The sequence below is a fragment of the Melopsittacus undulatus genome, chromosome 2 (genome assembly GCF_012275295.1).
Source record: "Melopsittacus undulatus isolate bMelUnd1 chromosome 2, bMelUnd1.mat.Z, whole genome shotgun sequence".
Taxonomy (NCBI): domain Eukaryota; kingdom Metazoa; phylum Chordata; class Aves; order Psittaciformes; family Psittaculidae; genus Melopsittacus; species Melopsittacus undulatus.
In genome coordinates this window covers 83,158,341-83,178,337 of record NC_047528.1, presented here as the reverse complement: position 1 = coordinate 83,178,337, position 19,997 = coordinate 83,158,341, and the positions used below count along the sequence as shown (strand labels likewise).

Below are 19,997 nucleotides of genomic sequence, written 5' to 3'. Positions count from 1 at the left end.
AGAAAATGCAGAGCTTTATTTACTAGCTCATTTTCTTTGTGTACTTTTTTGTTTGAAAGTAGAAGTACTTTTGTGTCTGTGTGGCTACTTACACAGTACATGTGTGTTCATATGTATACATGTTTAAATTATTATTATTATTTTTATTTTTGTACTTTTTAAAGAGCTTGATTCAACCACTATTTTTTTGCGAATGAATCTGACTTTGTGGATCTGCAGCATGCAAGCATCTTGGAGAAGGGCAACCAATGTACAAAGGCTGCATTGAGTGTGTGGGCAGGCAGGAATGCTGGTACCAGGCAGCTCTCTAAAGAATGTTCTTTTGGCAGAAACAGCCATGCTAAAAATGAGGGAAGAAAATGAATTTGAAATGTAGAACTGGCCTGCAGTAACAAAGTGATAAGAAAAGTTGGCTGTTCAACATGAGCTTCTAGTTGCATATTCTAGGTCCTTACTATTCTCAGGCCCTCCTACAGCCATGGCCCTGACCAGTGTTTTGATACAGCACAAAGTGGCTGTTTATTGCTACTGACTGCTGAGGCCTGTGCTGCAAAATGCATTCTGTCAACAGAATGTAAGTGAACTTGGCATTTCAAAGCTCAGCTGCTGCAGATGCGTGGATTTCTTGGAACTGCCATGCAGCAGGACCGGTGTTGCAGTCCCCAGCTCAAACTGAAAATGTTGCATAGGAAGACGTACCATGTGAAGGTCAGATATACCTGAGATCCTGAGGGTTTTCTATTTATTTGGTTGGGGGGTTTCTTCTCTCATCAGCACAGTAAGCATATCTTGTCCTTGCTTTGTTGCCTGTTAGGCTAGACTTCCAACTTTCTAAATTTTGTTCAGTATACTCTGTATGGAGAAAAGATCATTACTCAGTACAAATGGCCTTCATGTGAAAGGGAAACATGTATACCATACACGGTACATAAAAGCACTAATTAAAAACTGTGCTAATTCAATGTTGCACTGAGGTTTTTTCCACTTTTTTGAGAAGTTATAGTTTCTGTGTTTTTGGAAGAGCTCTCTTGTATTGTTTTCTATTGCTTCCATAGGAACTACAGGCGGAAATTGATGCTCATACTGACATCTTTCACAGTCTGGATGAAAATGGGCAGAAAATTCTGAGGTCCCTGGAAGGCTCTGAAGATGCAGCCCTGTTGCAGAGACGCCTGGATAACATGAACCTCAGATGGAGTGATCTTAGGAAGAAATCCCTAAACATTAGGTAGGACCTGAACATGAACAAAAACCTACACTTGCTGTGTAAAATGAAATGCTGCGTTTTGCCAGTAGAAAGGTTTAATTTTGCTTCTGATAGCACTATTTTTGTCCATTTTTAATTTCTTTGTGCTATTCTGAATGTTGGCTTAGCATTGTAAGAATGATTAGGTCTTTTTGGTGTGAAAATGGTAGTAGAGGATTAGGATTTCAGGCATATGATGAGGTCTTGTAATTACAGAAGGAGTGATTAAGACGTTTAAACAGTAATTGTACCCCCTCTAAATGTAAGCTTTTTCTAGATCTGTGTATGACTTATCAAGAAGACATGACAGAAAGTGATTAAACAAACGGTACTTATGATAAGCTTTATTTCTAAGGCTGCTATTTCCACTGCAAAACTAAAAATAGCCTTGTAAGTAAGAAGATAAGTTATTTGAGCTGATAGCTGCTATGTGGAAAGTGGACAAAATTGTCAAATAAAATCCAGAGGTAATAGAAAACCATAGGTAGTGTCATGAGAGAAAAAAATTCTGCTTCCAAGGAAAAATATAATAAATTATAATGTTACAAATTATGAAAGGGAGGTACAGGCTTCAATGGGCTGAAGATTTTGTTTCAAAAGAAATTGTCCAGGAAGCTTCTTTTCAGAAACACGACTTTTATAAGAGGCAGCCCAACTCTGTTGTGTTGTCTTGGACATTTTTTCACTTGCTCAGTTTCTGTGTGTTGGTAGTAGTTCAGAGAGCAGCAAAAGGCAGAAGTGCTTTTCAAAGTAATGTATGAAATATTATCTTTTTTTCTTTTCAGGCCCTGAGGGAGGTCAGTCTGTGTAATGACAAAAACCATCTTCATAGCATTAATCATTAAACATTAATCATAAATGAAGGATATGAGGTTGAAAAGATATTAGTAGGTAAAGAAAGAAACACATTCCTCCCCTTTTATTTTTTTTTTCTGAGGAACTAAAGAAGACGGATATAAACCTGCAAGGTCTCTCAGAGATTTTTTTTTTCATATGCCTTTTACCCAAGAACTTGCCAAAGCAATGTTTGAGATAAGAAAAACAGCCAGTTGGCCAAATATCAGTAATTAAATATAGAGCACTTTCTGTCTTTCAGTTTTTTCAGTTTTATGTATCACTGCCATTAGTCAAGTCAGAAATAGTAACTAGTTATATCACAGTAACTTCTTGCATTAAACATCTGAAATAACAGACGTTTCAAATACATTTGCTTCCTGCAAAAGGCTGAAGGTGTTCAGCAACTTATTGATTATGATAAGAGACAATTCTTAACTTCTATGACATTCAGTTTAAATGTTGCTAGCCACCAGACTGAATGAACAGGTTATTCTCAGCCTACCTGCTTGGAGCTGTTTCTTTCCATCACATGATATTGTATGGATTTCACAATGCTCACACAAAAGAGATATAAGAGCAGATATTTTAAATGTTCCCCAGGCATCAGTTTCACAAATCTCTTTATGTAGATAAATTTCTAGGCTGCTGAAACAGAAGACCCATGCCATTGCTCAAATTAGGTGGGCATTTTTTTTCTAAGTCTGGTAAATACCAGGAGAAGCCAAGTTCTTTTCCATGATTACATCTCTTCTGCTTGGAAGAATAGCATAGTTTAGCCTAATACACATTTTTTCTTAGAAATAACTCATTAAAAGAAAAAAGTTTCTGTTATCTGTTTTGTCTGCACATGCTTGAGCACAGTTATGAGTATATGAGTGTATGCACTTGTATGAGTTTAGAGTGTATGCATAGAATGTATACTAGCATGTACATACGTAAACATATATTCCCAAAGCTGAAGGAAGGGCAGAACAAGATGGGTTCCAGGAAAACACTCACCAAACTGGCAATTGTCAAAGCACAGTAGCAGTAACAAAACCACTTTGGGTCACTTTTTTGCACTTTTACCATGTAAAGCCATACCTGGGGGAAGCAGGGAAGAAGTGAAGACTCTAGTGTTTCCAATTGCTGCCCTTCTCTGGAGAAGGTAGAAGCACGCTTTTACTGACTAAATGTAGGAGACAGGAATTAACCTGCCTCAGAAACTTGGCTCCTTGACTGCGTTCACTCCAAAAGCCCTGTGGTCCTTGCTGTGATTGTCACCTCCTGTGAACCCCCATGCCACATCTCTACCTTTCTTCCCCCCTTGCTGCTTTCAGAGGCATCCTGAAGCTTCCCCAGCCTTCACTGCCTGCAGGGCTGGCCTCCACAAGCAGTGTGTGATGTGAGGCAGTTTTGCCCCAGCTCACAGCTGCCCCGTGAGAACAGAGATCAAAAGACAGCATGGTCTATGTGTGTCCCTCCCACATAGCCTTTAAGTTTAAAAAAGAAGAAAATTTTCCATGAGCTCACATACCAGAGCAGCTGAGCTTTCTGTCAGCCTACGGCTAATCTGTCCCTTTCCTTTCTCTTTCCTTGCCACTCCAATTTCCTTGTATAAGAGGTTAGAAAAAAGGATCTGTAGAGTATTTCAAACAAATACAGTTGACTGGACCCTCAGCTATTCCTCATTTCCATATCTAAGCTAAGTAATAAGGTCTGCAAAAAACTGGGCCCATATTTATCGTATTTCTTTATAGACCACTCTATGGTCTATAATCATATATGAGGTATAGGAGGAGAATTTTCGCTGCCAGAAAATATGTGATTTTGCATGCAGTCACTGAAAAAAGAAATTTTATGCAAACAAAGGTGGAAGTTAAACAGAATATATATGAAATAAAAGAAAATCTGTCTTCTCTAAATTTTATTACTTTACTGTTACACAGTACAGCTTTTTGATTCAAATACAGTTTGAATTGCTGCATTACTGGAAGTGAATTAGGAATTTCTTCCCAAACAGCAATTAAAAATTAGCTTATTCATAAGTCTAGAAAGATAAAATTTTAGTGTGCTTTATCTATGGTATAAACAAAGTTGAAGATTTGACCAGTTCCGTGATGTTTGAGTTGCACATTTTCTCTCCAGAGAAAACAACTGCTGAAATTAGTAGCTCAATACTTGATCCAAGTATTAAAAAGACACATTTACACATACACATATCTCCTTATGGTGGAGACCTTGTTTGCATGAAGTAGTATTCTGTCTTTTAATGTTTCCAATGATTCAATTAGTTTTATTCACACCTCTGTTCAAATGGCACAGACATTTTGTTAGTGTAAAGGGATTCTATTGGCTTTAACAATTTCCTCATGAGATTTTCAGGAAAGGTTGGAATTGGTTCTTTTACCTAGAAGGTGAGCATTAATCTTGTTTGAATGGTTGGTGTAGTGGTTTAGAAAAATGCTTGCTCTTCTCTGAGTCAAAATGTTAGTTAATTAATCTCCTAGTAATCCTAAATGACGATTAAGTTACTTCCGTGCTAGCCCTGCATAATATTTGTGCACTTTTAGTGAGACTGACAATTCAGCACTGCTGAAGAGGAAAACTAAATTAAAAAAAAAGAAAAAAAAAAACAAAACCAAACAAACAAGAAACAGAGACAGGGAAAAGAACAGATGTTTCAGGCCAGGACTGTGGAACCAAATTTAAATCTGTGTTGCCAGAAACTAATTCAAAGCTACAGAAGCTATTTAAAAATCATTAAGTTAATGAAACACTAAGATCTTTCTCAGTAAATACGCTTGTGCTATTAGGTTTTTATTATCACTGTGTTTGAATATATGTTATATTTAATACATGCTTTCAGATCCCATTTGGAAGCCAGTACAGACCAGTGGAAGCGTTTACATCTCTCTCTTCAGGAACTTTTGGCATGGCTGCAATTGAAGGAGGATGAATTAAAACAGCAAGCACCCATTGGTGGAGATCTTCCCACTGTGCATAAACAGAATGATATTCACAGGGTATGATTTTTTTAAATGATCTTTCAGTCACTGCTTTTTGTTTCGCAGGTTAGTGTTGCATGAAACAGTCTTTATTGGGAAAAGCAAGATACCCTTCAAAAATATTTTAGAAACAATTAAAACTGAACTTGCTTAAGAGTAGTAGCTACGATTTTCTAACACAGTTTAGAAAATCAGCCTTTTGGAGAAGGGAGTGTTTGCTACCAGCTGTTTGGCATTTTCATAGAACTATCACAAAACAGCTAGTTTTCATGGCCAGAACAAGTAATAACTTAATATTATTTGAGGGCTTAAAAATTAGCTCTGGTAATTTTTCTAGATCAGACATTTAAACTTAATATTTAATTTGGTTTTGAATTAATTTTGAAACCCTATTTTTATACTGGTTTGGGAGCTTCTGTGAAAAGAATAGTTGATACCAGGTCTAATGCACAACTGTGTGCACCCTGAACCAACTGTGATAACTGTAATTTTCTATGGATCAAACTAGTTTCATCAGGAAATTCTTAAGGAAAGGCAATAGCAGAGCATCATATGGGGACTGTTCTGGACTAAGCTATGTAGTAAAAAGGAACCTAAATCCAACACTTGTATGGGAAGTTGTGGCATTTTTTTAAAAGCTACCAAATGAAGAACCCCCAAAATAACACAATACTGCTGAAAAATTCTTCATACATTCACACAGTTTAGTTTTGTAGTAAAGTTATACTTTAAGTGTGTTTCATGCGTTCAGTCAAGTTCACATCTACCTGATGTGAACTTATTGTCTGCTTTCAGGTAAATAGCTTTTAGTTTGCTATGCCATTTCAGTCTATTCATGTCTGAATGTGAAATCACAGTCCTAGTACCTCAGTGGCTGCTTTTTAGTGGTGCCATAAGGAAACCCATCAGAGATCTGGTGTCCTGCAAAAATAAAGGTGAAAAATTGCTTAATGAAACAGTAAGAGGGGAGAAACTGTTCTGTGAAGGAACAGGGAACCATGTGAAAGGTAATTGGGAAAGCACACCCAGCTTCAGCAAGTAGCAGTATGTTTTTTCAGGGGCCTTTTACCTAATGGCTGAGAAAGCCAAAGAGAAATATGAACAAAAACAATCTTGATGTCAGTGCACAATGCTTTTTTAAGATAATAGATTAGATATAAGGAAGAAGTTCTTTACTGTGAGGGTGATGAGGCACTGGGATGGGTTGCCCAAGGAAGTTGTTAATGCTCAATCCTTAGTGATGTTCAAGGTTGGGTTGGACAGAGCCTTGGGTGACATGGTTTAGTGTGAGGTGTCCCTATCCATGGCACGGGAGTTGCAGCCAGATGATCTTAAGGTCTTTTCCAATTCTAACTATTCTATGATTCTATAATAGAAAGCTTTGCTGCAAGGGACAGCTTGGTCACATATCTCTTCCTTTTGGAGAAATAATGTGTTGCATGCGTCTTTCTCACAAAACTTTACTTGGGACTTCAGGCATTTATCACAGAAACAGTGATTCCAAGAGATCCATGACTGATGGAGCACCACCAACTCTTTTTACATTTCCCTCCATGAAAGTTAAAATATATGAAATGCCTAAGGCCTCTGTTCTAGCCAGCTGTCTTTAGCAACTTCTATAAAGGAGTTTTAAGCCCATTAGGATGAAAGAAACAATATAGATGTTGCTCAAAATCGACATGACCTTAACTCAAGCTCCTTATCCAAAGACAACTCTTGAGCCAAAGCAAGACTTAGAGAAAGATTTGTGTAAGACTTACAACAAAACTTTTGTCATCTGAACAATATTTGAGTGTCTGAAAACATTATCTTTCCTCTTAGATCAAAGAAAGATTTTTTTTAAATCTAGATTGTTTCTCCTAAAATGTTAATATTTGATATTGTTCTATAAGCTATTTGAAAGTTTCCCAGAACTCATCATGAAGATGTCAAGCCTTCAGTAATGGACTAAGTGATCTCTGTCACTCATCAATCAATGGAATCGCTTAAAACTTTTAGGGATGAAAAGTGCTGCATAAAAGGTACCATGAATATATGCATAGTGTCTTTAAAAAATAGATCTTCTTCTAACTTCTTTTTGATCATCTTCTCTGCCACATGCTGATACATACAGACACAAATCTATAGTCTCGTCAAAACTAGAACATTTTAGTTCCTTTTAGAAGTATGGCTTCTTTTCCTGTTCTGTAGCACTTCACTAGTTTAATGTATGGCCTTTCTAGCTGTAGCTATTCTGATTCCCTGTGAAAAAGAACAAAACATAATCCATGAAATTAGGTTGCCCTGTCTGCTCCTCAAATATCTCTTGCACAGAAGGAAGGAAAAGCAACCAGTGCAAAACTCTGTTGACTCAGGTTGTCTTTGTGAAAAAATGTGTTTGCAACTTGGAGGTTTTAAGTTGGTTTTGGGGTGGGTTTTTTTGTCCCTGGACACTGTGGACTTTCTCTTAAAGTTTCTTTTATAGGAACAGACATACAAAGGTTGTATCAGAATGAACAGCTTAGCTTATTTCTGAACATAAGAAAAAATGTGGCTTGTACCACAACTGCTGAACTGTCTACCTTAAAACTAGAGTACAGCACTGAAAATCTGGGGGTTTTTCAAGAGTTTTGGGCACCTTCTTAAGAACTTAGCTCTCGGTTTTGGATGCAAAAATGAAGAGTAGTTGAATTTTGTTCTTGAGAAAAAGAATCACCTCACTGTTCATTATATTCTCCTGAATGTCTGTTCTCAAAATCAGTCTTCAGTAAACAATTTAAGTCTCTATCTGATCTGACCAATCTTTTAAATGACCCAAACTTCCAGCTTTGGTCTTATATATCAGTACAACACCTTTCCTTCTTTGGGAGAATTGTTTTTGCCAGGTAAAGCCAGAAGTGAACCTGGGTAAATTCTACCTTAGAGAAAAGAAAAAGCCTCAGCAGGGGAGCATTATTTATAAGCATTTTAACTGACTGCTCTTAAGAAACGGCATGATGAATGCAAATCTGATTTTATGCCTGAATCTTTTTTTCTATTTTATTATATTTTTTCCCCTTAAAAATGTAATTTAAAGAAAAATAAACATGTTTAACCTCTTTATAATTTACAAGGCCAACTGGAATGCCTCAGACTTCCATTGCAGAGATGAAAAGAAGTTGGTTCTTATCATTGGAATATTTCTATTTGCCAAGAGTGGCTTTAAAAATTTTAAGAGTAAGATTTAGATGAAGATTTCAAATGCTTGAATCTATGCCAGAGAAGAGCTTGAACACAACTGAGAAAAGAGGTATCAGTGCAGTCAAAATCATTGTTATGTTATAAATGTGAGGTGATTTATAGACAAAGCAATTTGGAATTTATCCTAAATACAAATGCATAACTGCTTTTTGTTTGAACTTATATGTAGTGTGGGTCATTTTGTCAATTTTCAGCATCTGAAGAAATTGTGACTATGCCAAAGTCTTAGAATGTATTTGTACATGTAGGGGTGTCAGTCAATGATAAAAATGCTGCTGTTCATTGAAACATTATTTAATTATCTTGCAGCTTTTGTTGCTTTACTAAGCATAATAATAATGTTTTATTGAAATCATATTAATAACTGTGTACATGTTATGGTTAATCTAAGTTAAGTAACTTAGATGTCATTCAGATAACCTGCTTTTACTTTCATTCTTTGAAGAGCCACCATGTTTTCTGTGTATGATTGTATTAACAGCATAAACAACATTTATGGTTATAGATTCATAAATTAATAAATATAGATTCTTAAATATACAATTCCCTGGAACCCTTTCAGGTCTATAACAGCACCTGCACAGTATAATTCCTGCTTCAACTTTTTCTGGTGGCACAATGGAATGTAAAACTGAAGTAAACTTCAATTTTTAAAAAGCATTCTGGTTGCAAAGCATCTTGAGTTAATTTAATTGCACTCTTTCTCTTTAAAATTCATTAAAAGCAAGAAATATCAGGTTTTCTAATAACAGAGATTAATGTAACTGTTACTAATGCACCTCGCATTGCATTTTCATCATTCAATCTAAACTATCTGTGTTTCTCCATCTAAAGAGATTTAGGGACACCCACGAAGAGGCAGTGGACATCTGAGATAAGTTAATCAATATATGCATTATTAAAATGGTGGGAAGAATGCCATTACTGCTGCAGTGTTGATGACAAATAGAGATGCTTAAATAAAGTAGTTTACTTTTTTTTTTTTGGTCAGGTCATACATTATGCACATTCGATTTCCTCTACAGTCAATACGAAGTGTGGAAGAAGTTAAGGAATTCAATGAAATTAGCCTGAAATCATTAGCTGTAAATTAGACATTTATTTAGGCTAATTCTGCTTTCAGTGATATTCTGCTTAATATAAAGATGTATTTTTCAGGGCTCCACATAGATTTTTTTTCACCAAAAAAAAAAGAAGATGTCATTTATTGCTATTTATGATTTTTATTAGTAGTGTGTACATATTTCACAACAAAACTTTAATCAGAAAAGCTGGCTTTGTGCAGTAAGAACCTTTTTGGAATGGGATAGTATGAAATTAGCATTCATTATTTTTAATGTTCTGTGCTACTGCTGTAGCCTCATGTTTTTTTAATTTCCTCCTTTTTAAATTTCTTATACTGAAACGTATTTTAACTTAGTAGAAGTCTGCAGAGCAAAACTAGAGAAGGCATTGAGAACTGTAAATAGGTGTCAAAACCATAGTGTACTATTTTAAAACAGGATTTACAGACTATAATCGCATCAGCCAGCTCCAGAATGGAAAAGCTGGAAAACACTCTAACATAGTAGCTTACTGTTATCCTTTAATAAGTGAGAAGGAGATTCTCTGTTTGTGACTTAATGCAAAATACACAAAATCAGAAAGTTTCAATTTGTGTTTCTCTGTTTTGAGAAGACAGATACAACGATTCCTGCTCACACACCTTGTGGAATGCAGTATGCTTATCTGATTATGTTATCCTTGTTCCGCTGCACAAGAGAGGAATGTGTCTTTAAACCTGTATTTAAACCTCTTTTGGAAACATAATGTGTATTTGGTTGGTATGGTTTTATGCAGAGACAGTACAAGCTGAAAGAAGATACTTGTGTTTTTCTCATTGTTACTACATGTACAATAGATAGGGTTGATCTGAGCACAGCAGCAGCACTCCATACAGCAGTAGTACCTATTCCTAAATCCATAGCTCAAAAGCATTTCTGGCTTTTAAGTATCCTATAAATTGTCGTAGCTCTGTGTTCCTCTGGAATATCTGCAACACCTTCCTGCCCTTGGTATGTGTAAAGAGAACAGACCCTTGTGCATATGCTTCCTGTTTGATCCGTTTGGGACATAAACGTTTCTGAGAAATAATTTGTCTTTGGCATCATTGATGAAGCATATTATTTCTTTAAGCTGTTATAAAATTATAATGTTTAAAAACAAATGCAACTATTGATGTAACTTTTAACACTATCAGATGAGAGCAAAGTACACAGTCAATGGGGAGCACTTTAAGTTATGCTGCCTGCAGGCTTACTTGAGCCACTTGACCTGCTACACTCGTGTAGTGGGACAGAATGATGTAATGTGAGATAAGCACCAAGGCTCATTAAAAGAATAGATTTTTTCCTCTTGTGTAGGTATGAAAAAGCTTATTGTATTTCCTCTTTGCATTGCACTAAATGCAAGAGTCAAGTATGAATTATAAAATTATCTAAACTTAAAATTGTCTAAGAGTTTTAACCCTGGGGTAACCCCACTCAGTTTTTATGCAAAACAATGTCCAATAGTAGTTTACTTGATAGGATACAGTACTCTGTTTCTGATAATCAGTGTTGGTTCCTAAGTGTCAACATGATTGTTTAAAATATTTATCACAGATCTTAATCAAACAATAGATTTCATTATGATATGAGATACATCCTGTGAAGGGATCCCAGCCCCACTGATGTCCATGATGATACAAAATGAGCATTTTTTTAATTTGTTGCTTCCTTCAAGAAAGCAAAAGGCTAAAGGGTTTTCCCAGTTCACAATCACAAACGTTATGGTCAGTTTTTGGCCACTTAATAAAAATATTTTAAAATATTTGTAGTAGAATAACAATCATTCCTTTAAGTTTACTTCCCTGAAATGTATTAAGAATTCTTTACCTGTGAGTGCTCATACCATAAACTGCAGGTATGATTCTCATTAATAGTTCCGTTAGGTATTTCCTATACAAAGCATTTAAAATCAAATATAATTCAAAGTGTAATGAACTTTTAATATTGGATTTATAATCTTTCACTAGTTTGCATAGAAACCCAAATTTTGTTTAATAGTTAATTTAATTTAATTTAATTGGTGAATTTATTATGTTAGAAGTCTACGTAATGTCTGTGCTTTATAAAGAATTTTCTAATCCCTTGGAGTAAAATATCTGGTTTTTACTCATGGCATATGGCTCTTCTTTTTCAGTGTTGTGTTTTGTGTTTCACTGTACTATAATTATCTGAATATTTTACCTCTGTACTACTTGAAAACACTAGGCATTCAATATTGTTTTATAAACAGAGAACACAATGTAGAAATAAAACAGTGTTTAAGGACCATTTAGATAAATTCAATGCAACGTGCAATAGACCCAGTGCAACATGCAACCGATCCACGGGCCAGGTTTCATCTGCATTTCTGTGTGGTGAACATTTAGATTCAGATTAACGGAATTTTACATTCTCCTTAAGAAAAAACCCAACACAAAACAAAACAAATAAAAACCAAAACCAACAATCAAAACCCAAACAAAACCAAACAAGCAAACAAACAAACAAAAAAAAACAAAAACCAAAACCACGGAGATATGTGTACTTTCAGTAGACTGCCAAAACTTTAAATACCAGCCTTGGGAATCTTCCTCACAGTCGTTTTAAAAGCAGGGAATATAAGAGAGGTAGTAAAAGGAGATGTTGCTGGCTGAAGAAAAATGCAAACAGGAAAGAGGAAGAAAAGGCACGAAAGAAGACAGGTGCCATAAAGCATAACAGGAAAGGAAGATAAATACACTTGATCTGAAAAGGAGAGAAATACACTTGATCTGAAAAGGAGCAGAATACATCACCAAGCAATGCTGAAGATATGGGTATTGATAATAAATACTGATTAAAGTAACTTGGAAATATCTGTTTCTTGAGAACTGCTTTCTGCCCTTTAATTTTTATTCATACATGCCTTCATCTAGGCTAGATTCTGAACTTTCACCTTGGCCTTGATTCTGCATGTCAAAAAGCTCAATTCATGTCATTTTGGATGACATGTATCTACACTAACACCAGAAAGGAGTGCTACAATTTATTATATTGTAATGTGTTGTTTGTTTTTTTTTTGTTACTGATTGTCACAGGTTAACATGTCATTATCCTTTGGTCCTTTTTTTTTAATATATAATTAAACAGTTGCCAGCAGCAGTAACAAAGTGGTAGGTAGCCATGAAACACATTGCATTTACTTTTACATGGTGATAAATCTTGTTTTTAAGAACTCTTAGCTGTGCTGGTGTGGTCCAATACGTAGCCAGACAAAGCTTTGCACCATGGAGCTTAGTTTTGGAGTTGACTCTGGCAAATCAACAAAAGGGATCCCCCTTACAGTGAAAATTTGATGAGCAGCCTCAAGTACTTTGCAGTATACTGGCAGTAGCTTTGCTTGTTTGAATATAATGTGATTTTAGGTTAAGCAAAAGCTGATTATCTCTTTTACATTTTTTTGGTAGCTACTTGTAATATACATGGAAGTTGTTGTTGGAAATTTTGCTCTAAAATTCATGAAAAAAGGGGCTAGCACTCTGTATTTCATTATATATCCACTTACAATACTTTTGTTTCATCTTTCAGACTTTCAAGAGGGAGCTGAAAACAAAAGAACCTGTTATCAGAAGTGCGCTTGAGACTGTGCGAATCCTCTTAGCAGAGCAGCCTGTGGAGGGACTGGAGAAGCTCTACCCAGAACCAAGAGGTAATTGAAGAGGGTAATGACACATTGCTGGAAAGATCAGTGATAGTCAGCGTTGGTTAAATAAATTCTGCCAGCCACTTTGAAAGCATCCCTTTTACACTTCAAGCTCAATGTCAGTATTCAGAGACTAAGCAAAAATATATATCAAAGAAACCCTTAGCAATCCTTCTGAACACTGTGGCACTAAATAGACATGCATATTTATAAGCAGATTTTGAAACTGACTTTAAACCTTCATGACCTGCCTATAACTGTAAGCCCATTTGAGGTCTGAAAGCTGCAATCTAACTTAAAATTCAACTTGTAGTCTCAGTACTACAGAAACTCCCAAATTCACTTAATTGCAGCACAAGATTCACAGTGATTAATATTTATGTACGCACAGAGCTATTTTTCAGGGCACAGTTGATAAACTTTTAGCTGCACCTTGCATGTTTAAAAATGCCTTCATACAGTTAAATGTATATTTTGGTGATCTGTATGGTGTCAAGATTTAAATTTGTTAAGAGACTTTCAAACAAGAACAGATAAACAAAATAAATTTCACAGGCATCCTTGGTTATGAACAGTTTCTTACCAAGCTTTGAACTTACCCAGATGCAATTATTTTTCGTCTAAGATGGAACATATCTTAAAAGCCTCTTAATTTTTACATTTAGAGCTGCCACCTGAGGAAAGGGCCCATAATTTCACAAAACTTCTCCAAAGACAAGCAGATGAGGTCAGAACTGAGTGGGATAAGCTGAATCTACAGTCTGCTGACTGGCAGAAGAAGATAGATGATGCTCTTGAAAGGCTGCAGGGCCTTCAAGAGGCGATGGATGAATTGGACCTAAAACTACGCCAAGCTGAAGTGTTCAAGGGATCCTGGCAGCCAGTAGGGGATCTGCTAATCGACTCTCTGCAGGATCACTTAGAAAAAGTCAAGGTATGTGTCAGTATATCAGTATTTCTGAGGATGCAGTAATTGATTTGTTGTATGAGTCCACAAATCAGGAATTACCTTTGAAAAAGAAATTGATAGCTTGTATCATAGTGATTTCTACTTCTTTTTAAAAGTACATAAAAAGCATTTTATAATTTCTGCAATTAAAATGGAATCAAATTACTATTGAGAATGTATAATGCTTACATTCGTAAAAAGCACTACAGGAATGTGTAAATATCCTCAGCATACTCACTGCTAGCTCAGAAGATGCAGTTAGCAGTAAAGAAAGACAAAGAGAAGAGATAGGAGAGTACATGATAAAAGTATAGAAAATTGATTCTGCGCTTTATATTTATTATAATTTGTGAGTATAATGAATAAATAATTGTGTCTATACTTTTAGAGTAGAATGGAAATAATTTAAAATCTGTGGTTTTGTTCTTTCATCACAGTGGTGGCATTTGCTATCTTATTTGATAACTAGGCCTCTTAACATAAGATATTAAAAATCCTGGAAAAACTGTCATTATTTTCTGTAACTTGATGCTTATTTGCTTTTAAGAATTGTTTCTTAAAATAATTGCTTATTAAGCAACTCATGAGGACTTGGCCTACTTCAGCATGATTGTCATGGCCAGGATTCCTTCAGCTGAGCACAATAGAGGCAGTTGCCATTTTGATAGGAACAAAGTGCCTCTGTTCCATTCACATAAATGAGAATCATCAGTCATTTTGAAAGAGACCTGAGCTGACTGTTATTTTCACTAGCAGAACATTAGGCTCTGAGAAAGAGGAAATAGAATGATATGGCAAGATAAAATAATGGCAAGAAAAAAAATACCTTTAAAAATCAAATGTAGCTTATATGAAAAAAAAGTTGACAAGTTTTAGTCACACAGGAAGTTTAATGAGTGTCCTGTACAAATATTATACAAGAAAAATGAAGTGGCTGGTAGCTGATGAAACAGCTGCAAAATTTTATTATCTTCATTTAAATTTATAACTTTATAAATTCTCAGACAGTACCTTCTATTATGGCCATGGGTTTTTTTGTAATTCTGAAGAAGATATTCCGAACAGAAACACTGAGTCCCTGATATTACTGGAAAACAAAGCAAGTTGCTCAGTTGTAAAGCTGTGACCATAACTGTTGATTCTATAACTATTGTGCTGAATCCTGTTACCTTTAAAGATATATATATATAAAATAATACATCCTAGAGGACATAATAAAGTGGTAATAACAGCTGCGACAAAATCCAGAAGGAACCAAGACTTCTGTTTCAAGTTTAAAATTAGATGCTACCACCTAGCCCCCAATTTTTATCTAATTTGTACCATAATTACTTAAAATATCTATTAATGTAGTCTATCATAAAACCATACCATAAGATTATCAGCTCAATGGTAAATGAAAGAACTGTGCAGAGTATATTCATATCCTTATGAGCTATAACTTTTCATATATGGCAATTATAATCGGCTAGATGCATGCATATGGCAATATTGTGCTTTCATCACTAAGTGATCATAATTAGCTTAGGTAATATAAGAACACAATAGGCCAAAACCTGAAAAATATGAGCAGTGTCAGTAGTACAATAATTGTCCTAAAATTAACTGTCTAGAAGGTATACTGCTCTAACAAAATATAATTCCAACATAGATACTGAAGACAAACACCTATACTAACTAGGCGATGTAAGCGTTTGTGAAATTAAAAACTTCCCAGAAAGCTACAATTGTGCCTGCAATATAAAGCCCTATATAAAACTATGGGTTTGGGATTGGTAAGTTTTACCTCAGTTATTCATATTTATGACATTCTTTTTTTTTTCTTAGAGTGAAATCTATTTTAGAAAGGTTGCAGATTAAGACAAATAATTTATGTAACCCTGAAACAGAGCATATATGTCCTCAGATGTTTTCAAGTTTGCATTTGTTACATGTGAACTGGCTAGACTACAGAAACTTCGATCTTGATCCATATCTAGCTAAAGTGTGCAAATACTTAAAATATACTCACAACGCTAGCCTTAATTTCTGGTTTTAATTTTTCAGAATGTAAAAAACAGTGCTTGATGTCAATATAATATCTGTGACATGAGCAATAAGACACGTTTTAAGCCCATTTTTCTGTTGAACTTATTTCTTGGGTAGTTCATTTTAGATTTACTCTCTGTCTTGATAAGTTTAGATGTAACAGTTATTACTATCTCAGTAATAATGATCAAATTTAGTCAGTTTTTCTCCCCCTTCCTTTCTTTTGTTTAAATGAAACCTGAATAGCTGGGAAGTGTTTTGTGTTTCATTTCTCATGCTATCAAAGGTGGAAGAGAAAGATTATACTTCGGCTGCTTTTGTACAAGAAATGAAGGCAAATCTTGGCCTTTCTATAAAATGTAGCCCACATTTATTTTCTTCATAAGAGTAACAACTACATAAAATAAACGTTGATTAATAGTATTATATTCATAGTTACTTGTATACAAAATTATTGCTTTGAAAGGAAACTAATGCTAAAAGAATTACTAGTCTTTTGCCTGAAAGGTTTAATAAGTTTAAGAAAGCTAACATGGGAACATTCATTAAAGAGATGTAGAATTGACTCAAAGCATTAGCCAGGTAAGCGACGGTGTCTACTTTGCATATGCTAAGAAAATTAAGAACATCAATCTGAGTTTAAAGTGGAGGTCTAATTATGGGATGACTGAATAGGCAAAAGAGATTTGTAAATGGACAAGCGAGGGGAGGGGAAAGGAAGCTCCAACTGAGGTATTCCTCCTACATCCTAGTAAACTTTTCCAGTCTACAGGATCAGTCCTTATCTCCAAAACTGCAGCAGTCTCCCAAAGTGATATATACATACGAGCATGGATAATGGGTTAAAAACTGTTGTGTAATTTCTCATGTGCAATTTTAAAACTTACCTTGTAATGCTAAAGATGGAGAGAATCACGCAGCTCTGCAGATTTTAGATGCCTTTGATCTGTTATTTCGCCTGTATAAGCTGGTTTAACACATGGTTGTTACTGTTTTCTTTTTGCTCTTAGTGATTGATTCACTTAAATGTTAAATACTTTTCCTTAGTGAATGTTTCAATTAAAAGGTAAATTTGTTATGCATCTAACTTATCACTAGTGACATATGACTACTCAGTTTTCTGTCATACACAGTACTGTAAATAAACAGCAGAGCCTCTAGAGTCCATGGGGGATATAACTTCTTTCTGATATTTTTTAAGCACTGTAAAAAAAAAAAAGAAAAAAAAAGGAAGAAAAATTATAGTAGGCAGTCATGTCTATGTGTCTATGGTTTCCCTAGTTCAAAATAGAAGCCCATATGTCAAGAGTATCCGCCAAAGAAAAGCTGAACTGCATAGTCCTTTTTTCGGTTAATGCAATTCTGTTACAGAATGATTTGTTCTTCTTCATTGTCACATAGAGGGCACCCCACTCTATGTGATGATTGTTAACTGTAAGCAGGAGAGCAGAATGTAGTGGCTTAAGTCTTGTATTTCCTCTGAGCAGTTTTCATCAAAGTCTTAATATTGCTTCTTAAGAACTGGTTGTTGCTCTTGCAGATCACTTTTACAGTTATGAATAAAGCAGTGGGAAGAATATGAACTTTGTTATATTGACTATTGATTTTAATGTATTTAAAGAAACAAGTGTATTCACAAAGTCTGTAAGTGTCCTTTTAAGTTATTTTCACAGCCTATTTAGAATTTTAATACAATTTCTACTAATTATTTTCTACAAAACTGTGAAAAAAGACAGGAATTCACAAGTGCTGCATGAGCAACCCTTTTTCTCTGAGATATCAGTCTGAATTATATGCTATTTCAAACTTTTTTCTGCATTATTGACAGTTGTAGCCAATTGTATGTCACTGACAAATGTTCACAAATGTCAACCTGAAACTTCTATCTTATTTATAAACTGAACACAGTTTGTAATTATGTGCAGATCAGAAATTAACTGATCTGCTCATCCTCTACTCCAAATTAGCTTTCTACGTGCACTTAGTTCTTTTGTCCCTACTCATCGCTTCTTTAAATGAGACAAAAAGTAAGACAACCTCGTAAGATAATTAACTAAATTTCAGTTGTGTTCATATGTTCATTTAGAACAGAAAGAACTAGATTTGGAAAGGTTAAAATACCATATTATTGCAAACAGTTTAATACTAGATCAGCAACCTCTATTGCTGGAGAATGAATAAACATAGGCAGTTCATTTAATGAAAAAAAAAAAGCCTTATATATTCTTCTGTACTTCATTTTGGTACTGCTCAGCTACTGCTGTGCTGAAAAGAGGTATTGCAGAAAAGTAGACTCTTACAGTGCTATTATTATGGAACTGTGCTGACAGCTGCCTACAATGGAGATTCTATAGCAAAGTGAGTTGTTGAATTTCTAATTTGTGTTCTCATTCACAAGACAATACTTCAAAACCCAAGACAATACTTCACATTCGTTCCCTCCTCAGAATGGAGATATACACTGGACATGAAGAGATCAGTTGACTTCAGTAAGACATTTGATACTGTCTCCCATAGCATCCTCATAGATAAGCTAAGGAAGTGTGGGCTTGATGATCAGGTAGTGAGGTGGATCAAGAACTGGTTGAAAGGAAGAAGGCAGAGAGTTGTGGTCAATGGGACAGAATCTAGTTGGAGGTCTGTGACTAGTGGAGTCCCTCACGGGTCGGTGCTGAGACCAGTGCTGTTTAACATTTTCATCAACGACCTGGATGAGAGAACTGAGTGTACCCTCAGCAAGTTCGCTGATGACACTAAACTGGGAGGAGTGGCTGACACACCAGAAGTCTGTGTTGCCATTCAGAGAGACCTGGACAGGCTGGAGAGTTGGGCAGGGAGAAACTTGATGAAATTCAACAAGGGCAAGTGTAGAGTCTTGCATCTGGGGAAGAACAACCCCATGTACCAGTACAGGTTGGGAGTTGACCTGCTGAAAAGGAGTGAAGGGGGAAGGGACCTGGGGGTCCTGGTGGATAGGAGGATGACCATGAGCCAGCAATGTGCCCTTGTGGCCAAGAAGGCAAATGGCATCCTAGGATGCATTAGAAAGGCTGTGGTTAGTAGGGCAAGAGAGGTTCTCCTCCCCTTCTACTCTGCCTTGGTGAGGCCGCATCTGGAATATTGTGTCCAGTTCTGGGCTCCTCAGTTCAAGAAGGACAGGGAACTGCTTGAAAGAGTCCAGCACAGAGCCACAAAGATGATGAAGGGAGTGGAACAGCTCCCTTATGAGGAGAGGCTGAGGGAGCTGGGTCTCTTTAGCTTGGAGAAGGGTGACCTCATCAGTGTTTACAAATATGTAAAGGGTGGGTGTCAGGATGATGGAGCTAGGCTTTTTTCAGTGATATCCAGTGGTAGGACAAGGGGCAATGGGTGTAAACTGGAGTATAGGAGGTTCCACGTTAACATCAGGAAGAACTTCTTTACTGTGAGAGTGACAGAGCACTGGAACAGGTTGCCCAGGGGGGTTGTGGAGTCTCCTACGTTGGAGATATTCAAGGCCCATCTGGTCAAGCTCCTATGTGATGTACTCTAGGTTACCCTGCTCTTGCAGGGGGGTTGGACTAGATGTGGTCTTTTGAGGTCCCTTCCAACCCTTGGGATTCTGTGATTCTGTGAAACCATAAAGAAATAATTACCTGGAAGATCAATGTATTTAATAGACCAGAACTTCCAACCAGCGAGATATCAATAGCATTGCTAGATCCATTTTGAAGCAAATCGGGGTCAGATTGCAATGTGATGCATATGCTTCTGTTAATTTTTTCCTAACATAAAATTAAGCTATGCGTTAAGTTATGCTGTCAGAACTCATGCAGTCCAGTCTGTAAAATAAAATTAAAAAAAAAAAAGAGAGACGCTGCTGTTTGGAAGTAAATTATCTTGCCTGGTGTTCTGAACAAACTTGGTTTTGTTCCACTACAAAATCCTACATTATCTTCTAAATTATTGGAAGCCCCCTTTTTTTACCTCAAATTTCTACCAT

At 35.9% G+C, this 19,997-nt stretch overlaps 1 protein-coding gene across 6 annotated transcripts in view; it reads left to right on the top strand.

Annotated features, from left to right (window-relative positions):
• The window catches only part of DMD (dystrophin), a 1,017,291-nt gene that overhangs the window by 821,560 nt on the left and 175,734 nt on the right, over positions 1–19,997 (top strand). For all 6 annotated transcript variants that reach the window (XM_034074486.1, XM_034074485.1, XM_034074487.1 and 3 more), the window contains 4 exons: positions 1,056–1,228; positions 4,932–5,088; positions 12,924–13,044; positions 13,704–13,972. In XM_034074486.1, coding sequence (XP_033930377.1) covers positions 1,056–1,228; positions 4,932–5,088; positions 12,924–13,044; positions 13,704–13,972 — 720 coding nt within the window. The remainder of the gene's footprint in view (positions 1–1,055; positions 1,229–4,931; positions 5,089–12,923; positions 13,045–13,703; positions 13,973–19,997) is intronic.